The 18,962-nt window shown below is 38.0% G+C and overlaps 3 protein-coding genes across 17 annotated transcripts; all 3 read right to left on the bottom strand.

Annotated features, from left to right (window-relative positions):
• Positions 1-94: 94 nt before the first annotated feature.
• LOC125187351 (chromatin modification-related protein EAF1 B-like) lies at positions 95-11,036 on the bottom strand. Of its 12 annotated transcripts, none has more exons than XM_048083923.1 (24): positions 10,732-11,036; positions 9,724-9,887; positions 9,578-9,632; positions 9,401-9,498; positions 7,980-9,312; positions 7,764-7,883; positions 7,470-7,637; positions 6,934-7,119; positions 6,671-6,751; positions 6,350-6,407; positions 5,748-6,271; positions 5,617-5,670; positions 5,100-5,163; positions 4,822-5,018; positions 4,663-4,716; positions 4,485-4,565; positions 4,237-4,377; positions 3,979-4,095; positions 3,523-3,626; positions 3,171-3,383; positions 2,728-3,097; positions 943-2,626; positions 737-787; positions 95-404 (listed from the first exon to the last, which is right to left on the bottom strand). In XM_048083923.1, the coding sequence occupies exons 2-22, from the start codon at positions 9,861-9,863 to the stop codon at positions 1,034-1,036; spliced, it is 5,751 nt and encodes a 1,916-aa protein (XP_047939880.1). In that variant the 5' UTR covers positions 9,864-9,887; positions 10,732-11,036; the 3' UTR covers positions 95-404; positions 737-787; positions 943-1,033. The 12 variants fall into 12 exon arrangements, with proteins under 12 accessions (XP_047939880.1, XP_047939882.1, XP_047939889.1 ...); XM_048083925.1 differs by having other exon boundaries at positions 737-782; XM_048083932.1 differs by lacking the exon at positions 95-404 and having other exon boundaries at positions 426-787; positions 943-1,392; positions 1,492-2,626.
• A 1,227-nt stretch (positions 11,037-12,263) lies between these two features.
• On the bottom strand, positions 12,264-13,671 carry LOC125191138 (F-box protein At5g65850-like). 3 transcript variants are annotated; one of them, XM_048088615.1, is made up of 3 exons: positions 13,620-13,671; positions 12,578-13,436; positions 12,264-12,522 (listed from the first exon to the last, which is right to left on the bottom strand). In XM_048088615.1, exons 1-3 carry the CDS (start codon positions 13,653-13,655, stop codon positions 12,353-12,355), a joined length of 1,065 nt encoding a protein of 354 aa, XP_047944572.1. In that variant the 5' UTR covers positions 13,656-13,671; the 3' UTR covers positions 12,264-12,352. The 3 variants fall into 3 exon arrangements, with proteins under 3 accessions (XP_047944572.1, XP_047944574.1, XP_047944571.1); XM_048088617.1 differs by having other exon boundaries at positions 12,862-13,436; XM_048088614.1 differs by having other exon boundaries at positions 12,264-13,436.
• Positions 13,672-14,868: 1,197 nt separating this feature from the next.
• On the bottom strand, positions 14,869-16,628 carry LOC125187009 (F-box protein At1g47340-like). 2 transcript variants are annotated; one of them, XM_048083509.1, is made up of 2 exons: positions 16,532-16,628; positions 14,869-16,058 (listed from the first exon to the last, which is right to left on the bottom strand). In XM_048083509.1, exon 2 carries the CDS (start codon positions 16,023-16,025, stop codon positions 14,952-14,954), a length of 1,074 nt encoding a protein of 357 aa, XP_047939466.1. In that variant the 5' UTR covers positions 16,026-16,058; positions 16,532-16,628; the 3' UTR covers positions 14,869-14,951. The 2 variants fall into 2 exon arrangements, with proteins under 2 accessions (XP_047939466.1, XP_047939467.1); XM_048083510.1 differs by having other exon boundaries at positions 14,869-16,063; positions 16,532-16,585.
• Positions 16,629-18,962: the final 2,334 nt, after the last annotated feature.

Here is an 18,962-nt window from a genome sequence, read left to right as displayed (position 1 = left end):
CCAATGAAGTAAACACATACCCCTCATCCCCTAAAAATAGAAACATTTTAAACAGTACTTATTTTAATACAAAATTGATAAAGTAAGAGAGATAGAAAGAAAGTGTGTTAGTGGATAATGAGTCTCACCTTATCAGTGAGAAAGAAATTTCCTAAAAAAAGGAAAGTTTCTATTTTTAGGGGATGGACTAAAAAGGAAAAAAATTCTACTTTTAGGGGACGAAGAGAGTAGTACTACTATTTCTTAGCATAATCCCTGTTCATCAACTCTAGAATCCCAATCCCAATCCCAATCTCAATATAGCATAACCCCGTATCACCATAATCCTAAGGCGTAATCCTAACAACGTCAGACATATCCACGCAGTGCATTGACATATTCCATCTCATCGGCTGATGTGATGCCTGGTGATATGAGCAATAAGATTAATCAATTTAGCTGGTGGGAACTATTTTGGACAAATTGCGGTTTAGTGAATACACAAGGAGAGACTAATGTTCACAAAATTTTCACAGCCTTCGGCCATATAAGCAAAATAACAACGAGCTCCTAAGTGTTACGGCCAATTATACATGACTGATCTACACATGCGTTAGCACTAAAAAATAATCGACAGTACCTAAAGGAGATGTGAGACATACTGTACATCTACCCCTATTTGTCTAAATAATTTACACAGCACACTAACAGGAATTTTGATCAATGAGAATGTTTCCAGTTTGCTGAGAAGTCATACCATCGATCAGCGGTTATCTTTACCTTGCTCTTTCAGTGCCCATGGGCTTCTCTGAACAAAATGCAAAACCCAGTTAAGGAGAAACTCACTAGCTTTTTTCTTTTCTTTCTTTGCATTTGAATACTTAAGTTTCAGATATAGTCTAGTCAAGGAAACAAATATCTCATAGTCAAGGAAAATGCATGAATGATACTGAGATATCATACCTGTACACTGCTATCGCAAGGAAATGTTAACCCAATATGGGCACGAGTCATGACCAATATTTGTTGCACCTATGTGTTGAGTGGCCTTCATTCATTCCAATCTAGTGTCGCTTGACCTACCATACATATTGCCACTCCCTGCTTGGAGAAGCTGTGCCTGCTGCTGAGAATGTAGCGGCTGCAGTGGCTGTTGGTGCTGCTGAGGTTGGGGTGCCGGAGAGGGAGCCTGTAGTGATTGCTGTAGCTGTTGCCTTTGTGCATTAGTGTCATGCCTAGCTATGGGCAATCTGGAAGGTGGTCTCGGGCCAAGCCCTTGGGCTTCTTGCGGCACAGGATCACTTGAGTTAGACGGTATAGAGACCAAACTTTGGGGTGAATTTAATGAATTCGAATCCACTAATGGTTCGGAAGCATGCCACTTATGAGAACTTGGCTGTGAAACAACTGGAACTGCATTTGAACCGATGTTAGAAATCTGAGGTGGTGTTGTCATTGCATCCGTTCCAGCAGAGCCACTTGCTGGATGATGATTGACATTAGAATATCTACCATGGGGTTTACTTAATGGGTTGGGCATAATCTGGCGAATTGGTTGACCAAGTCTCTGAAGAGCTGGTTGATTTTGATTCAAAAACGTCTGGTGAGATGGTGTTTGGTTGTTTGGCCCAGCAACAGCCACAGATGAACTGGACTGCTGGGGAGCAGACGAAACAGAAGGAGAAGCAGAAGGACCATGACTTTGACTGCTATTATCGGGCTGAGGCGTTGGTTGGCCTGAATACATCTTTTGCTGGGGTAGGGCTTGATTGGATTGTGAAGCCATGTATTGCCTTGATGGTTGCACAGCATTTTGTGCCGAACCAGTAGACAAACCTTGACTTTGCATAGAGCTGGTGACAGGTTCTGCTTTCTCCAAACATTGGTTCCCAGGAATTGTCGAAACTCCATTTGGTAAGACGACATCAGTTGAGATATTCTGCTGCATCCCTCTACCAGCTCCCTTGACCTTAGCTTGTTGCTGAGCTTGTAACTGCTGTCGCTGCTGAGGATGTTGCCTATTAGCTTGTGAAGGCTGATGTGGTTGCCTTGCCCGTTGCTTACCCGTCTGATTGTTTAAACCACTTCCACCAGACTGAGCATTTCGTGAAACTCCTTGAGTTGGCATTTGAGGTTTCTGCTGGTGCTGAGGCATTGTATTCATCGAAGGAACGGGTGTCGATGGAGAAAGTGGTACCGTTGGAGAACTTGTCTGGGGTTGTGCTTGTGGACTGTTTAGCATTGGAGGTGCCGATACAGGAAGTTGAGTCTGCGACTGCACATGCGACATCACAGAATTTGAGGAAGCAAACTGTTGTGGCAGCTGCTGGTGCTGTTGCTGCAGAAAACGATGTTGCAGCTGCCTCTCTTTGGCCAAACGATATGCATAGGCTTGCTGCTGGTTGTTGGGAGCATGATTTGCTGGTCCTTGAAAATGTGACTGGTGAGGACTGAGAACTTGAGGCTGCTGTGGAGATATCGGATGGGGTGGTTGATGATGAAGAGGGTGAGATGGCACAGGCGGTGAAGTCGTCGAGTTAGTAAAAGAGGAACTTAATCCACCAACGTGAGACACTCCTGGACTGTTGCCAAGCGTCTGGAGGTCAGACGCCATCATTTGCCTCTGTGGATCTTGGCTCTGGCCAGGCTGCAACGCCAGTGACCAAAGAATCATACATTATCAAAGGCATAGAAAGAAAGACAAAAACGAGATAAGGTTTGTAAGTGTATAATATGTCCAAAGCTTACCCGCTGGATGTTCGAAGCTTCACTAGGTCTGACAATTGAGCTTCCCTGACCAGCACCTACCCCAGTGTGCATATTTCCGGATGACAAACCCGGGGAAACTGCAGTGCCAGAATTAACCATAGATGATGAAGGAATTCCTTGCACTGCAGGCCTTGCTATAGGCATGTTTCTGTTAGCACCTGACATCATACCCATGCCATTGCCACTAGAAAGCATACGAGCACTACGATCAGGTCCTGGAACGGCTCCAGGAGCAGAGATGCTGGATTGTGGTATGTTTCTACCAGTTATCATTTGATTGTAGAGATGCATCCTCTGATGTTCTTCAGCAGGCAATGATCCAGACCTGGGAAGTCCATATCTAGCATCCCTACAGAAACAAAAGAATGTGGCCTTAGAAAATAACAAAATCAACTGTAAAATTTCAAGTCCTTAATATTTACCTCGTAGATGTATTAAGAGGACCCGGTGAGGATGATAAATTATTGCCAGTCATATGTGATGCTCCCTGTAATGCAGCGGTGGCACCAGATGCAGGAAGCGTTTGAGTCGTTGTAGCCTGATTAGGAATAGCCAATCCACTAGAAAGTGCCCCTTGATACCCAAGAGGAACTACATCAGGCCCAGAAAGGTTTGCATCGCACAGATCTAGAGGCCTTCAAAGAAACAAGGTTGTGGAATATGTAAGAGTGAGTTCCAATTATTACTTTTATACAGGGTATTCAGTTTCAGCATACAAATGGCATAATTGCAAAACATGAAAAGACACAGAAACAACTTAGTTGCTTGGCTTACGTTAGAACGGTGCCTCCATTTTGATTATTTGGACACACTTGAGAAAGAGCAATCATGTGAGAGGTGTGAGGTCGCTGGAATTGCTTTGGATCCTGGTTATCATTCTTAAAAGTAATTGTACTTTATTAAAAAATCATAAAACAGATAGATCAAGGAAAATAAATGAAAAAACATAGCAAATAGTTGCACTAATTAAGAAGAATTGTTTGAATTACAACAATGAATAATTAAATGAGTAAAGTTGATTAAGCATTCGTAGTTATGTATTATCCCATAACAAAGCATAATAGAAGAGAACAATTTAAAACAGACCAAATTATGCTATAACTCAGCCAAGGGTGTCGACTAAAATTCCAACCGGACACTATGATAAATATTTTGAATGTCACCCCATGTTCACATTCTAGTTGTCTTTAAATGATTCACTAAGAAATGTATCATAATTCATGGAAATACCTGAGTTTTCCGATAAATTTGTTTCTGTCCAATCACAACTATCTTCTCAAAGTGAGATTTAAGAGTATCTTCTTCCATTGGCCCCTGTAAACGTTGAAACAACTGCCTGGCACTTCCCTGCATAACACGCTAACAGAAAATGATTAACACCTGCAAGTAATAAGATGCATGGCAATAGAAAGGATTTGAGATGATATATACACGGTAATCACAATTAGACTACCAATGCAAACAAGGAGTAGCGAAATGGCACTTTACCTTTGGAATTCCAGGTAATGTAGATGGATAAGGTTGCAAAGACCCAGAGTCATCAGCACTATCAGCCCCATCACCAGAACCTCTATCCATAAGGGATATATGCCGCTCCTTGCATTCTTTAGCTTTGCGGAATATACACTGCTTAAAAAAATTAATCATGTGAAACAAGGAGATAATTAATACTATCAACTACAAAAGGTTTTCTTGAGAAAGATGCATGAGATAATGAGAATCTTTGAATACCCTACCTTGAAATGCAAAGTGCTGTTAAAAGCATCACTTACAAGCTCCCAGTTGGGCCCTAGGTCATGTGCTAGGACAACAAGGGCCTAACATAATTAAATAATAAATTTGTGTTACTGTCATGCTTCTGAACAAAAAAATCTGTATACTAAAACATGCATATTAATACTACAATAGACCAACCTGGTCCTCAAAGAGTGACCACAAACTTCCTGAACCCGATTGGCCAGATGGCATCTGAAAGAAATGAAAGGCCTTAAGTTAGAGTTGGCACTACATGCTGTTGTATCAGGATGTAAAATGGTGGAACAAGAAAAAGGCATTGACAATCTGCATGCATACCTTCAAAGATTTAGGTTTCCTACCCCGGTCGCGACCACTAAGCATTCTAATAAATTGGTTTTGATTGGACATATTACTCATTTGGGAGCCCACTGGTGAAGGAACGGACAGCGCACTTGGTGGGATACTGTCAAAAGTGTTATCTTGTGATTGCCGCATAAGCTTCGGCTTCTTTGCAATGTGTTGACCCAGTAACCCTTTATAAGAGAGACATAAATGGATGAGAAAGTGTGTAGTATCTACAAATACATTAATGTCTTTAACAAGGGGATCTTTACCATTATTTCCATTTGAATCGGGCTGATTAATCTCAGTCCTCTTTTGATAAAGATCCCTATGAAACTGAGGACAAGATAGAGACAAATGAAACATATGATATACAACAGAAATGCCCAGAAAGTAAACACTCATGCAAGAAATTTCAATGTAAAGCATTTGTACAAAGTTTGTGTTGTATAAAGATTTCTACACCTTCTGGTAGATAGAATCATACTACATAATTACATATCCTGTCAGGCTGCATAGTGCTCAGATGACAATCCAATAAGATTTGCATATCTTAACAATTATACCAATCAATGTTATAATAATAATCTTATAAAATAACAGAAGTCAGCCTACATATTTTTCAGGCATAACATCTAACTTCTCCATGTTCTCCTATGTTTTAAGCAATCAAATGGTAAAGAAGAAAAGGAAAAATAAACGCCTAATCATAAGATGAAGTGCAACAACGGGATTACTTTGAACAGACAAGCTAAAAAGAGCTGACATCACTGACATAAATTGATTCACCTGTTCATTTTGAAAGCTAGAATCAATTGGCCATCTCTGTTCATATGTTGAATTCTGCACCAAATATCAAAGCTCAATAATTGAGACATTCACAAGATTGATTATAATACACTGTGCGCGTTATAGTGTACCAGATGCTTTGCATTTTTCTTCTTCTTTGGTTTTGTTGATACTTCGGCATAGTCATTTGGTAATTGCTTTTCAAATTCCCCAGCTGAATCAACTTCCAAGCTATTTGGAACAGCGTATCCACCACGCACGGTGGTCTGATCATCCTGAAATGAATTTGTATCACAACTTGAAGCATCTGTTTTATTTGGAGCCTGGATGCATCCAGATGCCCCTACACCAAAAGGACTGATAACTCTCCGGGATGCAGTTCGCATCCGTTTGGTAGGAATTGACACATTAATATTGCTGCCTGGTCGTTTTGCCAGTATAGCAAACTGTGGAGCTACTAATCTATTCTCCGAAGACTGCATAGGGAGCAGATCAGAGCCCAGTTCATATGGCCTTGCACCATATGCTTGCACTAAATGTCTGCGCTTCTTTTGGCCATATCTTGAAGATTTGGTACTATCAAAGGCCATCGGCATGCTATAAATATTTGTTTCTCCCTCATCCTCATCATACTCATTATAATGAGATTCAATGTCTGCAGTAGAAAAAACTTCCAGTCAAATCATAATCAGAAGTTACAGTAGAAAACAAGCAGAAATTGAATAAGATTTGCCTGCTGCAGCATCACAAGCAAACGTCTCCACTTCCTCTTGCGCAGAACTCCCAATTCTCTGAGGAGTAATTTGGATAGTTCATAAAATTGAATATTAGGAAGGCCAGCCACCAAAAGGCTAAAAAAAGTTTAAGATATTCTTCATGTAATATTCATTATTCACTTATCACTAATAGACCATTGAAGAGAGATGGCAAAAATGTGGTAAATAAACCACCCCCTTTAAAGGAATTAAACAAATTTCAAACCATGAAGCAAGCAGAAAAATATAAATGATGATTAATGATATAAAAAGTAAACAGCTTCGGCAAAAAAGCTTACCTCATACTGAGCCAAATGAGAAACAATTGTCATTCTGTAGGCCTCCACAGCTCCAGGGGCTACTGTGTAGAAAAGGTTCTCCTGGATAATAATTAGGTAACATAATAAGTAGATACGTAAACACGGCCAGTTGATTACATTTACGAAAATATTATACTATAACTAACTGGGAGACAGGATATGCAAGAGTTGAAGGGGTGATAGAGGAGAGGAAAAATTCTCATGAAAACAAATATACAGAGATGTTGTGTCATGATCCATACTTCGGTCAAACTATCATCCCATGAAAGGTCTATTCCAGAGTCGGATATTCTATCCGGTGTTACTGGCACCTCTGCTTGGTTATAGAAAACATCTGGTTTATCACATTTCAAGAAACTGACTGCATAAGCCCGGATTGAAAGTGCCCCGTTGTTTCGGCAATGCTGCTCCTGTTCTTTGCTTGTCTCCTGCGAATCACCAAATTACATAATTAAAAATAAAATCAGCATGTATATTTAATTTGAAGCCATTGATTCCTGGTAAAGGTGCTGAATTAACCACAACTGGTCTGTGCCTGAAAATGCAGCAAAAGCTGATAGACGTACCAGAAAAGCTAAGGAATATAGTAATGCAATGATAAAACCATATGATCACCTAGTTTATGAATTTAACTCATTGTGGAAGACATGGATCAATGATTGCTTCACATCTTTAACAGATATCAAGCACCAATCAACTAGGAAATACATAGAGTTTGACGCACAATAAACAGTAAAAGGGATCGGCGCGGTGAAGCAATAAAAGTTCAGGTTCATACATGAGCTTGCAATTCTATTGAGTGCCAGAATTCCATGACGGCTTTAGCCAAGGTATGGGCAACTCTCTTTGCATCCAGGCCCGGACGGCTTTCTTGTTTTCTCAAATGAGAAACGACAGCAACTTGGTAAGATATTTGAGATGCAGCGGCTAGTTTCCAAATACGCTCCTACATGAGAAGATGCAATACATGAAGGTTTACAAAATGAATATTTATGAAAACTTTTAAGACAGTTTTCCAGCGGAACATGTAGATATCAGCACTGCGAATAAAGATCTACTCATGAAGACAAACCTGTGCAAAATCATTAGCCAACCACGTCATTTCTTCAAGTACATAATCCCAATGACATTTTTGGGAAATCTCTACTGGCGATGTAACAACAGACAATTCTGCAATTCTCTTGCGTTTGGCCTGTTTACAAATTATATTAGATCCTTTTGTTTACAAACAAATGAAGTAAGATACTCTTCAGGCACATATAGATGACACAAATACTTGTAGGATAACCTCTATAATTTGTGCTTCTTTCAATACTGAATCTTCATCAACACTGCTTTCCAATTTTGAGTCTGACCCAGGAGAAGTTTGAGCCTCAGTGGAAATAGTAGAAACCCTATTTGAGAATGCAAAGTCAGGCAGCTCTGATTTTGAGGGATCAAAAGTTTCCTGATGCCTTTCTTTAGGCTGTCCTGAATCATCAACCAAAAGAACAGTGGGTTTCACTCCAGATTCTAATTGAGAGGTGACAGGAGCAACCATGCCCTCGCTGGTACCTTGATCTTTCACCTTGTCTTGTAATGAAGATTCCACTTGATCTAATTCATTTGGGGCGAGTAAAGAATCTTCATCCGGCTTACTATGACGAGCAGAAGCGGACTCGTTGTTGGTAAAAGCAGAGCTGTTATTTTCTTCAGTATCATTTGTCTCTTTTCCAAACTTGTCACTTTCTGGAACAGTGGTCCCATCTTGTGGATATTGATTTTTAGGATTCCCGTTAGAGTCAAGATTTCCCACTACAGTACACATTTCACTATCATTGTTCCGATGAATGTCAGTGATGGTATCATCCCCTATCTTTCTGCTAAAATCATTAGTCTGGCATGAACTAGATTGATTCTCAACTTTTAAAGTAGTTGCACTTGGCTGACACACAATAGCTGCAGAAGCCATTTCTACAGTCTTGATTGCTTCAGGCTCATTAGAATCTATCTGCTTACGAGTGTCTGCAACCACTAAAAGTGATTGTTGGTTAGCAATAACATCTGATGCAGTATCCAAGGAAACACCTTGTACCTGGTCCTTTGTTGATTTAGAAGGCCTCAGCTCATCCAACCCAATAGCCTCGCAATCTGTTGCTACAGCCTTAGGAAGAATATCATTACTTGGGCTTGTAGGCTTTGAATTCAGATTTGACCTTATATTTTGATTATTCGCATCAGACGACAATACTTCAACATCCTTGGGGACATGACGAAATGGTAGGGGAGTTTCGTGAAGCCCCTGAGCAGGATTTACATCAGTAGAAGTAGAACTCAACCTAGCTCCATCACGATTGGGCCAAGATCTGTTCCTTCTCTTATATGCTTTTCTAGGAAGAGAAAAAGTAGCTGAATCCCCTTGTTCCCGAGTTTTGAGACCCACGTCCATTTGGAACGATTGATCAGATTGCTTAACACTACTCCTACGACTCCTACTACCTTCAGAAAATTCATTTTCAGCTTCAAATAACAAGAGATTATCAGCACTATTAGGGTCACAAAGAGTTGTCCCCGGTCTACCACAGCTCTCAACAGAGTCTCGACGAGGTGATGCTGTAAATGCAAGACTGCCTTTTGCTTCACTATAATGCACAACAAAAATCTGAGCAAATAGGAAAACTGAATTGGAAGCCAGATTACATAAATTATAAAAGCATCCGAAAAAGGTACCTGGTCACAAACTGGTCAGCATTTTGGTTGGTGACTGAAGTAGACTGAACACTAACTGAGGCAACAGTACCAAAATCATACTCTAAGGGGTTTCCACCCTGAAAACAGGAAGAAAAAAAATCAATCACTCCACAAAGAACTAGTATTTAGTAAAGGAAATAAAGTTAATCACCATACCTTCTCAAGAAATTCCAATTCTCTTCTCCTTTCATCCCGAACACCACATTCTTGCCTGTCAAGCAAAAAAATCATAATGATCAGAAGATGACAATAAGATCTCATAGTTCACCTCATATAAAAGTAAACCAACATAAAAGCATTACCTGAGCTCCACTTGAACCTTCTCGATTGCTACTTTATGTGGAGAAGATTTGATAGCAATTCCAACTCCGCCCTCAACAACACCTCCCATAGAATCAACTTCGGCATTGACTATGCGAACATGTGCTGAACTGCATCCCATGCATAACAAGGATAATAATTCCTACTGAAAAAGGGTAAAAGATATTGATAGTTAATGAAAAGAATACACTGAAAAAGCACATACATCCATATGCTCAAAATCCACGCGACACAAACAGGCATAGAGCCAAGAAGCATAATCACATATGTCCTAATATTCAGAAGAACAGAAAAGGGTCAATACCATCCCCTGCTAATCACAGATAAAAAAAGGATTCCAGAACACCTACTGAGCAGAACTTCGAGATGAAAAGTGCCATAAGTGATATTAAATGTGCATTTTCCGTTACCTAACTAAGGTGATGGTAGGCATTAAATCAATGCCATATGGCACATTGCTGAGCCACTAACTCCAACCTGGATTCCTTTAACCATTATCATAACCAGGCTCTTGGGTGCCATTTGGCTCCCAAGTCGGTTCAACACACGCTCAAAAGGATGCATATGTGTTCAAAAGAGGTATGCATCAACTAAAATCTTCACAATGCTAACCCAACAGACCATATTATCCATCCTCCCATGTTCAAAGTTTCACAAACAAACAACTGCAGCTCCGGAACAATAAAAACGAACGCACAGAAAGCAAAATTCAGCTCATTCAGCATGCAACACACTTAAATGATAACTACTTGAATGTCAATAGTTGGACAAGCTCGCATATTATGCCACAACTAAACACCGCAAGCCCTCACTCCAATACAAGCAAAATGCATGTAAAGAAAGACGTAATCGGCAACTCCATGCTATTTCCCCCAATTTTAAACCCCTAATTCAATCAATAAATTGGGCGGAAAATTTCTAGGGCTGGAAGGAACTTGCGCAGAGCTCATAATTCTGGGGCTCCGGAGCTAAGAGTGCAAAAATATTACCTCAATTACGGTTAGGCGGGAATGAATTGCAATCTGAGGTCGCGGAATTAGGGTTTTGGCTTTGATGCACAAGGTACCTCAAGTCAAAGCAGAGGGACAATTTGTGCCCTAGATTACATGAATTAATCAAAGCATTTCAAAAAAATATGAATATGGAGGGTGATAGATACACAGCATAAGTGTATGTATATGCCAGTGTGTGTTCTGCGTGAGAATTTAATGTAAAATTGGTGCTTTGTAGTTCAGAGGTAACTTCTATCGTCGTCGAGCTTCATTCCTGCACTCTCTCTATAAGGATTTGCAATTTCTTTTTATTTTTATTTAATTTATTTTGTTATTTTAAATATAGTATTTAAAATATTAAATATTGACTGAACTATACAGTAAGAATATTGGGTCGGATCTTTTACAGGATTTGGGCCGGGTCTTTGTAATACAGATCTGGGCCGGATCTGAATTTCACGTAGTATATTGAATTTTTGAGAAAAGTAGCATTCAAATGGTTTTTAATAAGAATATTGACATTTAATATCACGAACTTTACCTCGGGTTTGTTTTTTCTCACGAATGAAAAATTTATGTTATTTTAGTGGATTGAAGAACAATTTTGGAGGGTGTGCTTCAAGAAAAACTATCTTCAAAGATTGAAAAACTTGAAGCTCTCGAAATTGTTGTCGAGAAATTATGAAAAAAAATTGTATCATAATATTATTTGTGGAAATTTTTTCATACGTGGAATAAAACAAACCGGGATAAAGTTCATGATATTGTTTGTCAATTTTAAAGTTCGTGGGAAAACCCAACTTTTTGAAAGTTTGGTCATTATTCTTTTTAATACTATGACTAATTTCCGTCCACAACCAATGCATTTACTTTTACTATAATTTAGATTGTCAATAAAAATACTTGCTCCATCCGCCGTCAGAGAATTCTGGTTTACTATTTTAGTCCGTCTTTAATTAAGAATATCCATTAATACTAGGTAGATTTTTAAAGTAGCATGCACATCCTACTATAAAAAAAATGCTAGGTAGATTTTTGATATTTCATTAACTAATTTCATTTATATTTTATTTATTAACTAATATATAAAAATGGATCTCACATTCTATTGCATTTGCATCTACTTTTTTTATTATATTTCTTAAAATTCATGTCGAATTTAAATGAAATTTCTAATGCCAAAAAGAGGGAATAATAAATTTATATTTTTATAATATATTGAAGTAACTCTCATTCTCTACTCTAACAATAAACTTACTCACTTTTTGTTTCTTACCTCGTTATATATATTAATTTTGCTTAAACTTGTGTAGTCCGCTATATTTAAAACTAAGTGGCATTCACTATTAATATTTAATATCACTTTTTTTCTGTCCATATCTATCTTTTTCAATACATTTACCTATAATTGTCCATCATACTATGCACCGTATGTATTTTCAAACAATCTTCACATGCGAATAAATCTAAATCAAATTGATATGCAAATAATGAAACAAACTAAATTATGTAATTCAACAAACAACTAATTATAGCAAAATGATTTTTAAATAGTGACATAAGTAAACAACACCACCAAAGACAAGATAAGAAAATATATGTTCAAACTAAAATGACATTACATTTTCCATACCCAAATTTCTTTTGAGTGAAAGAAAACTTGGAGTGAGAGTGATGCAGATGATATGCTCACCATCATCTTCCAATTCACCAAACCAACCGATTTCTCTAACAGTTCTCTCCTTGTCGCAGTAGTATTTAAAGCGCTTCTCATTCCATAAAAGTAACCTGTCACCATTTGTGTAAAGTTTGATAGGGTGAAAATAATTGAAGGCAACTATACCATGAAAAGCTTCTTCTTGCAAGATAATGTCTACCATAGTCCAACGTTTCTCAACCTGTTCATATTCCTTCAACAACCAGATCACATTATCTTCCTCAAGTCCTTCAACATCATAAAAACACAAGCAATCTCCCAAAGTATACAACTTTCCAGTAATAGCTTCAATAGGTGCGGAGAAGATGCTAAAACATTCTGTCTCAACATCAAAACACCAAATATGATGCTTCTTATCTGAAACTATCCAATGGATATTGCCATTAACAAATGCACTATCATAACTATACCAGTCACTAAACGAGGGGGGAGTTTCAACACGTCTCCACGAGGACCCTGTCTCAAGAGTGTATACATGACATCCGGATTTAGGATGAAGACGAACGACCTTATGTTTTCCACTAATTTTTCCCACACCAAATCCATAACAATCACCCCAAGGGAGATCGTGGGGCTCACGGAGCTCAATAAATTCACGAGTGACTGGATTACATACATAAAGGTGATTGACAAAATAATCTTTCAGAAGAAGCAAGCCGTTGACAGAAACACATATTCTTGATACTCGAGGGAAATCAAACTTGATGATGGGATCGTGTTCCTGCTCATACACGAGATCATGCTCGTCTTCCAATTTGAAAACATTGAACCGTTGTGCACCCTCCGAGACAGCTAGGGCGGGAGCAGATTTAGAAAGATGAGACTTGACAAAATCGTCAGTTTCGATCACATTGAGCCATGGTTTGCAAACGCACTTGCAAGCTGCAATGCTTTCAAGAGGAAGCCTCAAAAGGATATCTGTGATGATTTCTGGTGGTAGGTCTTGCATCATTTTTGGATCATAAGCTAGGCCTTGTTTGATTTCCTAAAAATAAACCCTTTCAAGCTCAAAACATAGATATAAAGCTATAAATTTGGAAAACTAATACAAAAATGTAAAAAGATATTAGAATCCCTAAAACCCAAAACCAAACGGTGAGCTGAAAAACATAATTTGTTTTGACAGAATAAAAACGTAATTCAATAACATAATAATCAGAAATCATACATTTGAGAGCTCGTTTTTGCAGATATAAGCACACATAGACGGGAGGAGATCCTCTCCGCACAGAGAGCGGCCGAAGTAAATTTACTCTTTGGAAATAACAGCAGAGGGTTTTACTTAATTTTACTCTTTGGAAATAACAGAGGGTTTTATTTAATTTTTAGTTATTTTAGTTATTTTTTTCTTTTCCTTATATATTTTCAAGCAATCTACACAAACGAATAAATCTAAATTAAATTTATATGCAAATAATCAAATGTAAGTATTTCACTGATGAGTTTGATGAAAAATATGGGTTTAGGCTTAGTATTGGCCTCAAGATAAATTTATTGATTTTAAACAACTTTGCTAACAATTACATATATTTTTTTTAAGAATAGTCCTAGTATTTTGGTTTTGCATTAGATTCGATTTTTTTTTTCCTGGCATAATAAGAGCGTCTCTCAATACTCAAAGTTTTATACGTGAAACAAATTTTCAAGAAACAGCTTGAGTTTTAGCAAAAGCAGCTCTCCGGGGTCCAATCGATTGGTTGAAAGGCCTTGGACAAAAAGGGTGTTCCTCCACTGATCAAGAATTTCCATTTTCGGGAAGTCGAGCTTTTCCTGGGAGTATGGCGTGGGTTACTTCGGCGCCGTAGCGCCTGGTGCTCGAACATCGGCTCGAGGCATTTTCTCTACCCCATCTTACCCTAAAAAAACAGGGGCACCTTGCATTCTTGAACTGATAACCATCTTTCGGCTAACCTAGCCTGCTTCGTCGAAAGAGAACGTTGTTTTGGGGGGTATGATACCTGTCGGTACTTGGTTGAAAGGATTGGTGCCCTATTCAAACCAACACAGCAAGAGCCCTTTGGAAATGGAAACAAAAAAAAAAAAAAACAATCTATTCGAGGGGAAAATGAGAGATATTTTGCGTCTTGATTCTCGTTGATATTCATTAGATAAGACTATTCAGAAATGCATCTATTTTTAGATTCCGTCTCTGTAAAGCAAAAGTGGAATTCATTTCCTTTCCCTTCACTCGAATTTCTTCCATTTTATCGATTTTGTTAGTTGGCGGACGGAGATTGACCCTCAAGAGCAAAGGCAAAAGGGGAGCTTGACTTTAAGTAAATTACAACAACAAAAAAAATGTATACAAACTAAAACGAGATTCAGAAAAATTGTAGATATGAAAAGTAGACTTGATATAGTAACAACAATCATCACCCAGTTCACCAAACAAACTAATTTTGTAACCGCACAAACAATTTAACTAAACGATTTAAAATAGTTAATATAGTTTACAAAAGTAAATTACAAACCGCACTGTCAAAGAAAATACATGTTCCAACTAAAATGAGATTACATTTTCCATCCCTAAATTTCTTTTGAGTGAGAGAAAATTTGGAGTGAGAAGAATGGAGTTGATATACAAACAATCATCATCCTTTTTACCAAACAAACCAATTTCTCTAACAGTTCTCTCCTTGCTGCAGTAGTATGTAAACAGTTTCTCATCGCACAAAATTAACATGTCACCATTTGGGTAAATATTGATAGGCTGAAAATGATTGTGGTTGTAGACACCATAACCATAACAAGCTTCTTCTTGCAAGATAAAATGTACTTCGCTCCAACGTTTCTCGGCCTGTTCATATTCCTTCAACAGCCAGATCACGTTATCATCTTCATATGGTTCAATATCACAAAAACTCAAGCAATCCCCTAAAACATACAACTCTCCCGTGGTAATTGTACCCGGTGCAGAGAAGGTGCTAAAACATTCCGTCTCAACATCAAAACAACAAATATAAGCACGCTCCTGCCCATTTGAAACTAACCAATGGAGATTGCCATTAACAAATGCACCAACAGATTTGTCGCAGTGGTTGAACGAGGGGACAGCTTCAACGCGTCTCCACGAGGATCCTGTTCCGAGAGTGTACACATGACATCCGGATTTAGGATTAAGATAGACAACCTTATGCTGTCCGCTTATTTTGCCCACTCCAAATCCATAACAGTCCCCCCGCGGGTGAGTGTGGAGCCCATGGAGCTCAACATATTCACGGGTGATCGGATTACATACGTACAAATGATCAATAAAGGGATTTTCCAGAAGAAGCAAGCCGTTGGCAGAACCCTGTATTGTTGATGCTTGCGGGAAATCAAACTTGATGATGGGATCGCGTTTGTGCTCGTCTTCCAATTTGAAAACACTGAACCAATTTGAATGTGTACCCGGCATCGAGACTACAAGGACAGGAGCAGCGGGAGCAGATTTAGAAAAATGAGACTCGACAAAATCGTCAGTCTCCGCTGCATTGAGCCATGGTTTGCAAACGCATTTGCAAGCTGCAACGTTTTCAAGAGGAAGCCTCAAAAGGATATCTGCAACGATTTCTGATGGTAGTTCTTGATTCATTTTTGGATCATAAGCTATGGCTTGCTTGATTTCCTAATCTTGTCAAGAAACAAAATCATTTCAAGCTCAAAACATAGTTATAAAGCTGCTAACTGGAAAGAGCTATCAAACAATTATAATCATCATTTCATTCTCCAAAAACCAAACAACAAACAGTTTATCATACTCCAGTTACCAATCTATTATAATCTTCACATCACTCATCGATATAAAAAAAAGTAACCTTGAAGAAATGATTACACATTGTTGTTCCACAATAAAGATTAACACAGAACAAATCAGTCAAATTAGCGAAAACATACAACTATATCCACAAACAATTACTCCATCTGGAAAACTAATACTCCTAGAACAATCGGAAAAATAGAAACCCTAAGCCCCAAATTCGAAGTCTCGAATCAGAGGCATTTGACAAAATAAAAACGAAATGCAAATAGCGTAAAACTCAGAAACCAGATTTTTGCAGAAATTGGCACATTACATTCACAGAGACGAGAGGAGATTACCTTCGATGAGGCGAGAGAGAGACAGCGACCGAAGAAGTAAATTGCTGTGTGGAAATAACAGAGCTCAGCAATGGCCGCGTGTATTTGTTTATTCTTTTTATTAAGATTATTTATTTAGTTAGTTATGCCCACAACTAAACATAATTAATCACTAGTGATTTGGATCCCACTTCTATTTCAACCAATAACTTTTTGCTTTTCTGCACAGAGTGATAGCTTCTCCCTCCGTCTCACATAATTTTACCCACTTTGACCCGACACAGATTTTAAGAAATTTAAAGATAAGTGAGTTGAAAAAATTGGGAGGATGTGGATCCTACTTTTAAAGTATTAGTTTTATAATAAAATGTGAGTAGGAATGAGTTAGTAGAATATGAGGTTCACTACCAAAAATGGTAAAAGTGAAGTGTGTAAAATTATATGGGACGACCTAAAATGGAATACTGCGTAAAATTATGTGGGACGGAAGGAGTAATAAATAAAAGTAGTCAAACATAAGTAAATTACAACCCCATGATAAGGTAAAAAATGAAATATAGTACAAAACTAAAATGTCATTACATTCTCCATGCCCAAATTTCTATTGAGTGAGAGTAACCTTGGAGTGAGATGAATGGAGTTGATATAGTAACAATCATCATCCATTTTACCAAACAAACCAATTTCTCTAACACTTTTCTTCTTGTTGGAGTAGTATAAAAAGATATTCTTATTCCACAAAATCAACATGTCACGATTTCTGTAAATTTTGATAGGCCGAAGATAATCGGATGCATCTGCATAATACAAAAGAAATGGATAATCTTGCAAGGCGACATATGCATTCCTCCAACACTTATATTCCTCAAACAGCCAAATGGCTAAACCATACTTCTCTTCAACAAAACACAGGCAATCCCCCAAAGCATGCAACTTACCATATCTTCCAGGTGGGGAAAAGGTGCTAAAACGTTCTGTTTCAACATCAAAACAACATATAAAACTACGTTTATTATTAGGCATCTTCAAACTACGTTCTGTAACTAACCAATGGAGATTGCCATTAACAAATGCACCAACGGGGTCGTCGCAGCAATTAAACGAGGGGCTAGCGGCTTCAACACTTCTCCAAGAAGATCCCGTTCCAAGTGTGTATACATGGCATCCGTATCTAGGGTTAAGATGGACAACCTTATATTGTCCGCTTATTCTACTCACTCCAAATCCATAACAGTCTCCCTCAGGGCGGGTGCGAGGCCCACGTATCTCGACAAATTCACGGGTGATCGGATTGCATACGTAAAGATGATCGATAAATGGGTTTTTGAGAAGAAGCAAACCGTTGGCGGAACCATATATTGTTGATGCTTGGGGGAAATCAAACTTGGTGATCGGATCATGCTTGTGCTTGAGCTCGTCTTCCAATTTGAAAACATTGAACCAGTTTGAATCCGTTGCGGGCATCGAGACGACTAGGGCGGGTGTGGATTTAGAAAGATGGGACTTGAGAAAATCGGCACTCTCGATCAGATTGAGCCATGGTTTGCAAACGCATTTGCAAGTTGCAATGGTTTGAAGGGAGAGTCTCAACAGGATATCAGACAATATTTCTAATGGTAGGAATCTAAACAAATCATGCTTCATGATTTGATTTTTTGATGGAGATTGGCGACCTAGAGATAGAAGCCTATCAGAATTTATCCTCCTTTTCATCAAATTCCAAGTCGATCTCCTCTCCTATTTATAGGGATTTAAGAGCTAATTTAGGAATTCAATTCCTATCATAATTTAGGTTATCGGAATTAACTAAAAAAATTACAAACCCTAATATCCTATAAAAATAGAAATCCTAAGACCCAAAATCGAAGTCTTGAATCAGAGGTATTTGACAAAATAAAAACGCAATGCAAATAGCATAAAATATAGACGCGACTTGTGAGTTGTGAGACGAGAATAAAGATTGCTATGAGATTATATAATTAATTAATGAAATTTCTATATTATTTAGGGCCTGTTTGTTAAGTGGTGCGGGATATGCCTAGGTTAGTTACTGACCAAGATTTAGTATCAAGTTAGGGAAAGATATGATTTTAATAACACACGTTTGATATCCTAGTTAATTTTTTTCTAATAAGCCCACTTTATTTGATAGGAAAGTTATGAAATCAGAAATAAATATGCAATGACAAATTTGTCCTAGTTAAATTCAATTATTTTCTAAATTGTCCTTGTTGCATTGACCTAATTAAATCTCATTTCCAATATAATCTAGGTGGGAACAAAAAAAAATATCACATTATGTCTCATGGCGGCTCGATCCATAACACTGTCATGTAAAACGTCAATAATCCACATATATATTGGACCACAATTCACTTATAAATGATTTAACTTCTCAAACATACAAGGCAGACCTATACAAAATTACAAAAAAAAAAATACTATAATAAGT

Source organism: Salvia hispanica, chromosome 5, assembly GCF_023119035.1.
Source record: "Salvia hispanica cultivar TCC Black 2014 chromosome 5, UniMelb_Shisp_WGS_1.0, whole genome shotgun sequence".
Lineage (NCBI taxonomy): Eukaryota > Viridiplantae > Streptophyta > Magnoliopsida > Lamiales > Lamiaceae > Salvia > Salvia hispanica.
The sequence above is the reverse complement of the archived record's forward strand: the minus strand, read 5'-3'. Positions and strand labels throughout refer to the sequence as shown.

Bases quoted from the DNA above. Each gene is read 5' to 3' on its own strand.
- LOC125191138 (XM_048088614.1), bottom strand. From the start codon at position 13,655: ATGTGTGCTTATATCTGCAAAAACGAGCTCTCAAAT. The intron at 13,437-13,619 runs GTATGATTTCTG...GTTTATTTTTAG, and splicing joins GCAAAAACGAGCTCTCAAAT to GAAATCAAACAAGGCCTAGC.
- LOC125187351 (XM_048083923.1), bottom strand. From the start codon at position 9,863: ATGGGATGCAGTTCAGCACATGTTCGCATAGTCAATGCCGAAGTTGAT. The intron at 3,627-3,978 runs GTATTTCCATGA...ATTACTTTTAAG, and splicing joins AAATTTATCGGAAAACTCAG to AATGATAACCAGGATCCAAA. The intron at 3,098-3,170 runs GTAAATATTAAG...TTGTTTCTGTAG, and splicing joins CCTCTTAATACATCTACGAG to GGATGCTAGATATGGACTTC.
- LOC125187009 (XM_048083509.1), bottom strand. From the start codon at position 16,025: ATGAATCAAGAACTACCATCAGAAATCGTTGCAGATATCCTTTTGAGG.